This window comes from Hesperophylax consimilis, chromosome 17, assembly GCF_061612785.1.
Source record: "Hesperophylax consimilis isolate HC1 chromosome 17, BYU_Hcon_1.0, whole genome shotgun sequence".
NCBI classification, from domain to species: Eukaryota; Metazoa; Arthropoda; class Insecta; order Trichoptera; family Limnephilidae; genus Hesperophylax; species Hesperophylax consimilis.
Genome location: NC_142852.1, coordinates 33,038,835 through 33,052,265, shown reverse-complemented (window position 1 = coordinate 33,052,265; position 13,431 = coordinate 33,038,835). Strand labels below are relative to the sequence as shown.

The window sequence follows — 13,431 nt, the reverse complement described above, 5'->3', positions numbered from 1 at the left end:
CTTTAGCTGAGACAATGGCGGCCCAAACATGGCTTATTAGAATTATTATTTCAGATTGTTAGAATGGCGCCCAACGTGGGGCTCGAACCCACGACCCTGAGATATTAAGAGTCTCACACTCTACCGACTGAGCTAGCCGGGAGGTGTTGATTATCGAATGGTTCCCGGGGCAGCGGTACCTTTACCCGCATCCTAAATTGAAATATTTGTATTTAATTAAATGTAAAATAACAAAAAAACATAATTTTGATAGAATATGATTTAATTCATAAAATTTTCACCTAAAGTTATACAACATCATTTTTCTATTTTACAAAAAACAAAAAAATTCATATAAAAATGTAAGAACATGCTTTGTAACAATAATATATCCAAAATCGAAGTCTTATGCGGATGTGTTACAAACATTATATTATAACGGTCTCCGTTAAATGCGGATTCTCGGCGCATTTCAGCGTTTGATCAAAATGTGAGTGAAGACTTTAAAATGTGCTCTGTTCAACAAACAACACTGTTTACTGTGATTTTCACACATCTTGATTAATAAAAAATTTGCTGTGTTTGCCGTGCAATAAGATATTATTTATTTCAAGCAAAAAGATAAAAACTGAGTGCCTGAGGTAGATTCACTACTTTCCCGTTTGTACCACTAGTTTCCAAACGCCGTGTAGGTATAATATTTAACTTAAAAAACGCATTATAGAAAGAATGATATTTTTTTAACAATTTTGTATTCTGTTTTTGATTTGATATTATCCATAGTCAGTATAAAGAATAACATAAGAAACATTTTTTAATAATATGAGCATAATCTGGTCATATATTAACATACAAAACTGTGTTTCACAATGTTTACGAAATTCAAATGAGATGGCAATAAACAATTGTAAGAGAGGCAGACCGCGTGCTAATTGCTCTAGAATCAAAAGGTACTAAGTCTAAAATTTGTATGGAAGGTGGTTTTCTTCTTTATTGTATGGTGGCCAATGAATAGATTACCTAATAGAATAAATGTGTGCGTCTGCCAATTCTGAGGTCAATTTTACCTTACTTCCCGTGAAATCGATCCAAAAATATTCAAATGGCGAAATTTTTCTTGAATGTCAGTTTTCACAAAATTATGATAACGATTTATAATTTGGTGACAGCCGTCTTACCAGATATTAGCGGTTTGCATGTCAAAATGACGTTGTAGTCAGTTGGTGCCGTTTTTAAAATCAATAATTGTGAATGCAAATATTCATTGAAGACAATATTAACAAATATAAACCAGAACAAAACTGTCTCAACTGGGAATCGAACCCACGATCTCTGTCTTACCGGGACAACGTCTTTATCCACTTGACCATTGGTACCTAATTATTATACGTCATTTTTGTCAAACTCATATTTCAAATTCATAATTAACTAATTTTCCCTATTTTTTTGGCAAAGGATCTAGTATAGATAGTGTCTCGGATAAACATATCCGATTTTTATTTATATGAGACACCTGTTGACTTTTTCTATAAGTATAAATGAATGTTCAATTTTTATTGGAATAACTTGTCTTTTGATAACTATATATTGAGTCTGTTAACCTCTCAGAAAAGGACTTTTATTTACTTTGTGTTCCTTTGCGAACTGTCAAAACGCGAAAATTTTTGTGTTATTCACGAGTTTTGTTAAAAGCTTCATAACTCACGTTTTGGGAAACGTAGCCTCATTCTAAAAAATGTTTTGGAAAGATTATGAAATTCACTATCGTATTGTTTTGTTATACGTAAATATTTGCGTTTCTAAATATACATTTTCTGAAAACGTCAAAAATATGTAAAAATCACTGACCATTATTTCAAAGATGTGAAAAATGTACTATTTTCTGAGTATCATAAAGAAATAACACTTTATATATTGAAGAAATATAATTAAAAACTATTAGTCACCTCAAAATATTAACCGTCCAAACTAAAATATTTTTAATAAATTATTTAGAAACGCAATAAATTATGAACGAACAAGATGACAGATCCAATCGACTTAGATAATGCACCTCTACATTCCATAGATATTTTTGAATGCAGACGCGTAGCGTTATTCATTATCGATACTCTGTTTTTTAAATCATGGCAATCCGTATACTAGTGATGGAAATAAATCGATTTTTGTAAAATCTCGCGCGTTTACGTGAAAAGACGTACTAATGTCTTGACCGCTATTATCATATTTACGTCTTTTGACGTTCTAATGTTCCGAGTGGTTAACTTTTAATGTGTCTTGTTCTGCTTCATGTTTAGCTTAGATTTAGTTAGCATTATCTTCATCTTCAATGATATGAAATCTATGGGTGAGCTAGTACACTAATTTCAAGAAAATTACAGCTTTGATTCCAAATGGTGGTTGGTCTCTCACTGCGGTGAAAATTTATTACATACACGAGGAATACACGGGATAGAGAAGGTTTGGAATCATGTATGACTGTGAATAAAGCAAGGAATGTGTGACCAAGTTACAAGTTTATATGGTTACTTAGTTTATTGATGGAAAAATATAATAATATATATATTATAAACGCATAAAAGTGGAAACATATTTTATATGAGAAAAGGTTACCCTTCATAAAATGTGTGGGTAAATTTATTTAATAAAATGATTATTATTTATATTTACAAGTATTATTTGTATTACAAAAACTAGTATTTTGTGTTCATTAAAAATTGCAAAGGGATATTAAGAAATTTTGATTTTTTTAAAATTGCGACATTTTGACAAATTTAATTTATTTATATCAAGGTGACTGACGCCATTTTGAAATTTGAACGGTTTGCCGGTCTCGGTGTAATCATTTGTCGTAGCCGATCATAGGTACCCGTTAAATGCCTGTTCTCTGCCTGTTTAGGCGTTTGATCAAATTTTAATCAGCCGTCAAGGATAACAGCATGAGCGTTATGCTTCACACAGTTTACACATCATTTCACAGCTGATCGCAATTCGATCAAAAGCTGATACCGGCCGAGAATAGACGTTTAACAGGGGTAAAAAAGAGAACCAACAAAATGGCGCCAATCATGTACAATAATTTTTTTATGTTTTTTGAAAATTGTCAAAATGCAGGTCATTTTTGGTCATACAGGCCGTCCCAAAAATCAAGTGCTAAATTGAATTATTTATGTAGTACTAAACAAAAGTTTTGGAACGGCCTGTATACACCCAACATAGTACAGTGTGCTCTATTTTAAAAATCCCCAAAAATAAAATAGTGCTAGTAAAAAAATATTTATATAATAAAAAAACATGTTTTAATTAATTGTTGTAAACATAATTAAAATAAAAATTAGTCGGAACTTTTTTAAGGACTAACTTTCTTAATCTTGTTCGCCACTCTTACATCAGCAATGGATTCTTAACCATTCAGGCTTCTGAAGGACATTCCATTCACGTCACATTCCATTAGAGGCTCTGAAGGACATTACTAGCCACAAACATCACATTCCATTAGAGGCTCTGAAGGACATTACTAGCCACAAACATCACATTCCATTTCTGAAGGACATTACTAGCCACAAACATCACATTCCATTAGAGGCTCTGAAGGACATTACTAGCCACAAACATCACATTCCATTAGAGGCTCTGAAGGACATTACTAGCCACAAACATCACATTCCATTTCTGAAGGACATTACTAGCCACAAACATCTCATTCCATTAGAGGCTCTGAAGGACATTACTAGCCACAAACATCACATTCCATTGGAGGCTTTGAAGGACATTACTAGCCACAAACATCACATTCCATTAGAGACTTTGAAGGACATTACTAGCCACAAACATCACATTCCATTAGAGGCTCTGAAGGACATTACTAGCCACAAACATCACATTCCATTAGAGGCTCTGAAGGACATTACTAGCCACAAACATCACATTCCATTTCTGAAGGACATTACTAGCCACAAACATCACATTCCATTAGAGACTTTGAAGGACATTACTAGCCACAAACATCACATTCCATTAGAGACTTTGAAGGACATTACTAGCCACAAACATCACATTCCATTAGAGGCTCTGAAGGACATTACTAGCCACAAACATCACATTCCATTAGAGGCTCTGAAGGACATTACTAGCCACAAACATCACATTCCATTTCTGAAGGACATTACTAGCCACAAACATCACATTCCATTAGAGACTTTGAAGGACATTACTAGCCACAAACATCACATTCCATTAGAGGCTCTGAAGGACATATCTGACCGAAGCGTCCATACATTATAAAAGTATTTTTATCTTTTTTTCTTTATTGCGTAGATATGTGATTTGTTCGTCGTTGGAAAGATAAATAATTTTACTTCTCAGTTTGTCTCAAATATTTATACATTGTTACATTGATTAAATCCTAAAAATTGTCAAAGTGCATGATTACAAACTGGCGGGATTTTTTCATTAAAAAATTGTTTATATTTTTTTATTATATGAACGGCATAAAAAACGAAGTGACAGTTTTCTTACTAATTCCCTAAACAAAAGGAATGTGTTTTCTAAATATTGAATTCATTCAAAATTGTGGACGTTTCGAGTCAAAATGATTGATATTAAAACGTTATTTTTTAGAAATGTCAATGTTTCAAATGCAAACATTTCAAAGATAATTTTCTAAAATGGTATTTCTTTTACGACAACTTCAAAAATAAGAAATACGCGATATATTTTAGATACCTTGCGAACATTCCGAAAAACATATCATGACATTTCACTGTGTCGGTGGGACTTGTAAAATATTCAAAAACCTGAAGGGATAATAGATCTCCACATCTGTGATACTGCATTATATGAGTTTACCCATAGACATCCAAATCGATAGATTAGTGGCGTGACGTCTAACTTTCCGAAATATGTTAACGTTTCCAAAATTTAATATATTTTTTTACACAATTTAGCAAGACACAAATGTGTTATAATTTACCCATCTCGCTCATTTTTTGCGTCCAGGTGTTTCCGTTAAAAACTGACATTCACACCCTGCACAGAAAAGTTTTTGCCACAGAGGACTGCGCTGCAAACCGTTGCCTTAAAAATTTTGTAGAGCGGAGACGGTTTACGTGTAGTTCCCGTGAGCACTTAGGCCATAGGTCCATTTTGCTATCTCCCATTTTACCTCAATCCTTTAACAACAACCCAGTCCCTTTTATAAAGTTCACCAGGGTTGTTATTGGATATGTGGCTATGTCTTCTGGTTCTACGATGTGTCTTCCCAGGTATCTGAGCCTTGTTCCCAACAGAGCGGGACATTGACACCATAGGTGAATTGGAGTCTCTTCATCCTCTTCACATTTCCAGCATCTGTTGGTGTTTTCCACTTCCAGTATCTGCATGTGTCTCCTGAGATGGCAGTGTCCCGTTATTAGTCCTACCAGTTCCCTCAGTGAGTTTCTGTCCACCGTTGCCTTTCTGCGCACGGTCTGGTTATTTCAACATACAACTGATATCCTAGTTTGATCAAAGCCTTCTCGAACCCTCTTAGTGCCACAAATATAGTCACGTAATTTGGCTCCAGCTCGTCGAAATGATACTCAGATTTCATGTCGTAACATGACCCTAGCGAATCTATCGATTTGGACGTCTAAAGTTTTACAACTCAGTACTCTGTCTACTTTCAAACAGTTTCAAATTGTTGTCACTGACTTTCAAAAGGCGCTAGACCACCAATTGGTTCGGCACATCAAATGTTGGCCTGCGTCAGTGTTGTCAGATCGAAACCACAACAGCATAAAAAATTATAAATGCGGCGATAATATTAACAAGCGCGGAATTGTTTTAAATACAACCAACGATGCCCTCACAAGTAGCACAATCAGAGTTGAAGCAAAGAACACATACTTAGTATTGTGTGTATTAGTGCATATTATGTATATACAACCCACAATGTTGTCCTTGCACAAACGTTATTGAGAAATAGCCTATTTTTTGCTTGCCAGCGAAAAAGATACAATGAGTGTACGTACAAGAGACGTACTTGACTTTGACATTAACTCAGCACAGGAGGCCTTGAAGAAAATAATTTTCCTCAGGGCCTATGTTATCTTTGAGGATGATGTGTGGAGGGTCTTTTGGTAGGAGGGAGGAAACACAGAGGCCGGAAAATTGTTACATAGCCGAGCTCTGTCGGACTCAAAAACAAGTCGTAGAAACACCGTGTGCAAATGTTGGGCAAGCGTTTGGCATGTTTTCCGACTGTGAAAGCTACGCTTGAAATGGCTTTAGCCGTGTTTGGCAACCAGACCCGAAGAGAGGGACAGGAGTGAGACTATTCTGTTTGCCTCAACTCTATTTGCGATAAATGCATGCGTTAAACTCCTAACATAAACAGAATGATTGCGCTCCACTAAAAATGTAAACACTGCATTTCAGAGTGATACCGCGAACGTAAAATCTAAGGAAATATACAATAATATGTATACAAGTCCCAAACGAACACATTACAATTTATTTTCGGTAAATTGAACCATGTTACGCAGAAACCATACTACCCACAATCTGCACAAAAATTGTATTTTTGATGAATCATTATTGAATAATTGAGCGATATTATTTAAAAAATATTAATATCCCATATTTTAAAGTTATATAAATTTGGCACATTATGGCAAGCGATCGCTCAAAACGTTTTGCAAACTTGCCATAATACGCCAAAAATCGCTCGAGTGGATATATTCGTTTACTAAGGACATTTATAGGATAGTTTTCAGCATTTATGAATAGAAATTATTTTCATAATCGTCGTTTAGAGGATGTGTTTAACTTTGATGTAGAAGAGAAAAAGGGATTGCCGAATAAGCCATACAAAAGCTTTGAAAATATATATTTTTTTTATCAATTGTAACTTTACCGACTAAAATAGCAAAAGTCTCAAATTTTTCTAAATTAGATATATGTAGACAGAGACCTTCTTTTTGTTTTAAGCCTCGAGTGTGCAAAATTTCATCAAGAAATATCAAAATTATGTTTTAAGGTGTGAGAAAAGGGGACACACTGGAGGTGACTTTGAGCAAAATGATCTCTCTCCGGGCCTGGAGGGGATTTTTAGAAAAGGAAGAGGAAGAAGTTCAGAGAAGAAAAAGGGTATGAGGGTGGGAATCTGGGGGGTCAGTGCATGCAGGAGTGACGGACGTATGAACGCATGATTCGATTTTCATCAATTTCAGGACAAAACTGTAGATTTGTATAAAAATCAAATCCAACAGATTTTTTTCTATTTTTTTTTTTTTTTTAAATCGGCAAACTTTTAAATGCAAAATATCTTGTCTTGCCAGTTTGTGAGTTGGATGGTTTCTGCGCGACATGGTAAACATCCAGACCGCTACTGGCTAACTAAATGCAAAATCTGTTTGACCTAACGACTGATTGGCTATTGTTTATCTTGTTCCGAAGAACATCAACATAATCGAAGATACGATAATGTGACCAATAATTTGAGTCAAGAATGCTTTAAACGCGCAGTATGCTTCGAAACGACAGGTCATCAAAGTTAAAAATGCTTTAAACCCACGGTATGCTTCAATATGAATATGTTATCATGCTTAAAATGCTTTAAACACACAGTGTGCTTGAAAATGACAGGTAATTTCAAAGTTTAAAATATGCTAAAATAACAGTAATTTTTTTAATTAAAAAAGTTTTAAACCCACATTATGCCTGAATATGACAGGTCACTTAGTTTAAAATGCTTTAAAACCACAGTGTGCTTGAATATGACAGGCCATTTTTAAGTTTAAAATGCTTTAAACGCACATTATCCTTAAATACGACACGCCATTTAAAGTGTAAAATTCTTTCAAAACGAAGTATGCTCAGAATATGCTAGAAAATGACAGATAAACTAAATAAAGATTACATCACGTCTGTAAAATTATACATTTGAAATTGCTTTTCAAAAATATTAAATATAAATTTCAAAGAAATTAAAAAATATTTTACAACTCACTATGCTTGTATATGACAGTTCATTTGAGATAAATAACCTTCAAACATAATATTTAGGGACATAAATATAATTTGCATGCATGTCTCAAAATGACAACACAAAAATGTTATTTACAAATGCTTGAAAATAACAGTTAAAAAAAAATGATTTACAAACATAATATGCATACCTATCTCAAAATGCTTTGCAAACATAATAATGCTTAAAAATGACAGTATATAATATTTTAAAAACAAATGTCTGAAATCAACAAATTTGTGTTTTCCGATACTACATAAATAAGTTGCAATCTACAAAATTACTTTTCACAATTAACTTTTATTTTACAAGAACGTTCCCGAACCACCCAGAACTGACGGGACTAAGTCACTAAAAACGTCTAAATCCAGCAACGTTTCATTTCAGAATCTGCAGGACGACACTGTCAATATCAACTCATCACCTTCCTAAATCATACTGTTCGCACAGACGGAGCGCGATTAGACGATGTATTGAAGAATGCCGCGATGGGGGCAAAGTATGGATGCTGTCCGATCTCTACTAAGAAGTCTTGAGCTGCCGGTAGCGGTCCAGGTGACTGTTGAGATGCGACGCGAGGGAATTTGCATCATTGAAGGATGTCTTGCATACGACGCACTTGTAAACTGCCTTCGAGTGATTGGAAAGGTGTCTGAAAAAAGAAAATACCAAAAATTTATATAAAATTATCTCTCGGTGGTACACCACCCCAAAAACCGGACAACTTCGCACAAATATTCGCACATTTCAGAACACCTTTGTAACCTTCACTGGTCAAGTGCCCTGAAAGAATCCAGTACAAACTGTGCTGGATGGTGTTTAAATCCATCAAATGAAATGGCCCCACCCTACATCTCTGAACTATGCGTCCCGGAAAACACTGGTCTGAGGCAGTCAACTCTTAGATCAGCAACATCAGCAGCTGTAGGCAGACTGATGGAACCTAAGCGCAAGACAAATACTAAGTTTGGTGATCGCGCTTTCGGAGTATCTGGGCCGAAGGCTTGGAATAAACTCCCTCTGGAACTAAGATCCATAACAAGTCCAACAGAATTCAGGTCTAAACTAAAAACTTACCTTTTTAAGCTGTCATACCCTTAAATTAAATATACCATTCCTGAGAGAAAGTCGAGTTATATCTAATTATGTCCTAAATCCTGTATCTTATTTTCGCCAATAAACAATTAGATAATGTTAATAAAGTGTTAATCTCAAGTGACCTACCAGGTTAGTATGGTACTGTATATCATCTCCGAATATAGTTAGTAATAACATTGTAGAAATGTATTATATACTTGTACAGCGCCCTTGAGGTGATTTTGCACAATTATTACTGAATTTTACATATGAATAGTGGCAAATTACAGAGCATAATTTCGTGCTTTCAACTAGTATGTATAATGATACATGTTGAACTATTAATCTTCCTTTAACATTGTCCTTGAATTTTTCCATCCCATTTTTACCTACAAGTACCTATCATTATCTGACTATACCCACGTGTTTGTGTGACATTTTACTACAATAAAAGTAAAACCAGTTTATTGATGGAGCCTGTTTGATGAACATCTATTTGTGATCAGTGCTGTTATTGATATCAACTCAGGGTAGAAGGCCTGTGCAGTGAACATATTCGGTTCTCTCAGTGAGTTTCGTATCCAACCAGGATGTTATGGAAGCTTGTCAGTGAAACCAACCATCATCATCTTTGAAGAACATCAAAGGTGTAAGTCGGATTCCTTCCTTACTCCATGTTCACCATCTCCAACCATAGTTGTGTCAACTTCAAAGTTCACAATTAATATTTTACAGTCAACTCTTGATTCGCCTATTGCGATCACAATACAAAAATTTAATAATTACCGGGTGAGGTGTGTAGTATACAGGTTTGTGTGTATATATATGACAAATGACAACTGTGAACAAATGCTGAACATGCTCTAATAAGACAGAATTCGTCGAGAAAACTTCTTGACTGTGTATTCATGACCTATCTCCCTTGTTTCTATTATCTCGGTACGGGACTCACCTGGACAGCGAGTGTGAATAGGTGAAGGCCTTGCGGCAGAGTGGGCAGGCGTGCGGCGCGGGGGGAGCGTGCGCGGCACGATGTCGCCGCAGCTGCTCCCAGCTGGAGTAGATCTCGCCGCATTCCGCGCAGCGCCCTGGAAATTCAAAAACCCCAAAATTCATTTTATTCTATACTGTAACACCTCTGCCATAGGTCACCCCAAGCGGTTTGCTAGGACCGGTGACTTCACAGGGTGAGGATTGTATGATCTAGGTCTCGGTGGCAGATGAGCCCGGGTGGCGGCTTTGGAGAGACTGGTTGAGAGAGATCTCTTTACATCTCCAGCAGGACTCGCTCGACCCGTCTCCTTGCACTGCAGTGGGAGGGATGAATTGAAACCTCCTTCACTCCTGGACACACTGGATTTCTACATATACCTTTTTCTTTTCCAGAACTTGCTTTCCTTAAAAAGACCCTCCACACAGCATCTCCAAAGATAAGATAAGCCCTGAGGGAAATAATTCTCCTTAAATTAGCCTCCTATGTGGGGTAATAATAATGAATGAACAAATTAATTAATTAATTAATCAATGATTAAAGTAATTAATGCAATAAAGAATGATTAAAGTAATGAATCAATTAAGGAATGAATTATTTGATTAATGAAATAATGAATGATTAAAGTGATGAATAAATTAACTAATGAAAAAATTATTAAAGTAATGAATGAATTAATTAATTAATAAAAAATGCATGAATGAACTAATGAATGAATTATGAAATAATGCATGAATGAACTGATTAATGAATAAAATAATGAATGAATGCACTGATGAAATTAATGAATTAACTGACGAATGCATGAAATAATGAATGAATGCATGAATGAACTGATGAAATTAATGAATGATTAAAATAATTAATGATTAAAGTAATGAATGATTTAAGTAATGAATGATTAAAGTAATGAATGAATGAATTAATAAAAGAAATAATGTATAAATGCATGAATGAACTAATGAATGAATGAATGCATGAATTAATGCATGAATGAATTGATAGTGTACCGGCTCTCTCGTCAGGCGTGTGCGTGGCAAAGTGCCTCTTCTGCTGCTCCTCGTCCTCGAAGCCTCGTCCGCACACTTCGCAGCGCTCCGTCAGGGTGCCGCGGTGCCGCTCCGATCTGCAAACAAATAACCAACCAAACATTGGCAGCATTAGAAAAAGAATTTACGCTAATTATATAAGGATGATTTGCTTTCTTCTCGTCCTGGATTTAACCCCATCAACACATTGGCAATCAATGACAGAACATTAACAGAATTTTGTGACTTGCAAACAAACAGCCAATCGAACATTAGCAGCATTAGACAAAACTAAGATGAGCATTATTGAAGGATTGGGGCCTACTCTGTATTATCTGTACCGATTGATCGATTGATTGATAGAATTACTGGGGATTTACTGATTTAATTAACGAGTGGAGGATTTAATATTATTTTTTAAACATTATCTCCATATAGGAGGCCCTGAGGAAAATGATTTCCGTTGTTCTTTAAGAGGGCTCCATCGAAGCCAGAGTAAAGTTGGCCTCTCAGAATCTGGGCGTACTGTACAGGGCCCGCAGATACTTTAATAATACACAACTGCTGACCCTGTACAAATCGCAAGTGCGCCCTACTGTCGAATTTGGCAGCCATCTCTGGTCCGGAGCCCCTAAAAACCCTTGACTCTGTGCAAAAACGGGCGGTCCGTTTGATAGATTCACCAATCTTAACAAACGGACTGCAATCTTTAGAGCACAGGCGTCAGGTAGGTATGCTGTCCTTGTTCTATCGGTATTACAATGGAAGATGCTCTGAGGAACTAGCGTCATTGATCCCTTCGGCACCGATGCGTAGTCGGAATACACGCCAAACGCGCGCCCAACATTTGTACACAGTTGACATTTGTCACATGAGAACGGGTCGCTTCTACGATTCGTTCTTAAGTTCAACAGCTCGGCTGTGGAACGAACTGCCGGCCTCTGTGTTTCCTCCCTCCTACAACATGGGACTCTTCAAGACCCATGTTCACTCCTTCCTCTCCACAAAAAGACCCTCCACACAGCATCCCCAAAGATGACATAGGCCCTGAGGGAAATTATTTTCTTCGTGTGGAGTAAATATAAAAAAAAAAAAAAAGAGACCCATGTTGTAGGAGAGAGGAAACACACAATCCGAGCTGTTGAACTCAAGAACGAGTCGTAGAAGTGACCTGTTCTCATGAGACAAATGTCAACCGTGTACATATGTTGGGCGTGCATTTGTGTTTCCTGACTATATACCAGTGCCGAAGGGTTCGATGGCGCTAGTTCCCGGGAGCATCTTCCATTGAGATACCGGTAGAACAGGGACAGCATACCTACCTGACGCCTGTGCTCTAAATATTGCAATCCGTTTTTTATGATAGAAGAATCTATCAAACGGACCCGCTAGGCTCTGCACAAAGTTAAGGGTTTTAAACTGATTAAACGATTTTTTTTAACGAATTGTAGATGGGATAAGTAAATAATTGAATTGAATGTATGAATGAATAATTAAAAAATATTTTTTAATGCATGAATAATTAAATAGGGGATTTAATGAAATATGAAAATGATTAGATATGGGATTGAATGAGTGATTGGAGAATTACACGAAGGATTGCAGGATTGCACAGTTGATTATTTAATTGAATACATAATAATTTCATTGATTGGTTTAGTGTTAGATTGAATGATTGATTTGTTGATTCATTAGATAGAGGATTGAATTATTGATTCGCGAGACAGTGATCAAATTATTGATTCATCAGATAGGGGATTGAAAGATTGATTCATTAGATTGGGGATTGAATGATTGCTTAATTAGCTTTTGGAATTGATCGGTGATGATGTTACCGGTGCTGCTCGAGGCGCTCGCGTCTGGTGAAAGTAGCCTCACAGCAGTCGCACTCGTAGCGGCGCGAGGCCCGCCCGCCCCCGCTGCCGCTGCCGCCCGAGGGTTTCGCCACGTGACTGCGCTTGTGAATCCTGAAATCAATAAGTGAGGTTATGTTATTTATTTATATGCCTAAAAAGACTTTTACATAAGTGATACATGACACAGAAGAATATCTGAATGATATAGGAAATAATAGTGATGAACTATAACTGTTAGTTAGTTCACATATGTGATGTAAGAGCCACACAGCATAGATGACTCTGGTGCTAATAGCTTCTAGAGTTATCCAAGTAATGTCTCTATTTATTTATTTATTTATTGGACAATTTGTATAGCGCCGCTTTTGTAAGATATCACCTCAGGGGCGCTTTACAGTTGATACAGGTATTACAAAAAATATAAATATTACAAAAATAAAGTGAAGTTAAATTAAGTAAAATGAAGTACAGGAACAGGTGACACGAAGATAG

At 36.1% G+C, this 13,431-nt stretch overlaps 1 protein-coding gene and 1 non-coding gene across 2 annotated transcripts in view; both read right to left on the bottom strand.

Moving 5' to 3' along the window:
* Positions 1 to 67: 67 nt before the first annotated feature.
* TRNAK-CUU (transfer RNA lysine (anticodon CUU)) lies at positions 68 to 142 on the bottom strand. Its single transcript has one exon. It is a non-coding gene; the product is annotated as a tRNA-Lys (tRNA).
* Positions 143 to 286: 144 nt separating this feature from the next.
* LOC149416456 (uncharacterized) overlaps positions 287 to 13,431 on the bottom strand; it is a 38,871-nt gene continuing 25,726 nt past the window's right edge. The window contains exons 10-13 of the mRNA XM_089641697.1: positions 12,919 to 13,050; positions 11,066 to 11,181; positions 10,017 to 10,152; positions 287 to 8,639 (exon numbers count right to left, since the gene is read on the bottom strand). Of these exons, the coding sequence (XP_089497823.1) occupies positions 8,510 to 8,639; positions 10,017 to 10,152; positions 11,066 to 11,181; positions 12,919 to 13,050 (514 nt within the window). The 3' untranslated portion in view covers positions 287 to 8,509. The remainder of the gene's footprint in view (positions 8,640 to 10,016; positions 10,153 to 11,065; positions 11,182 to 12,918; positions 13,051 to 13,431) is intronic.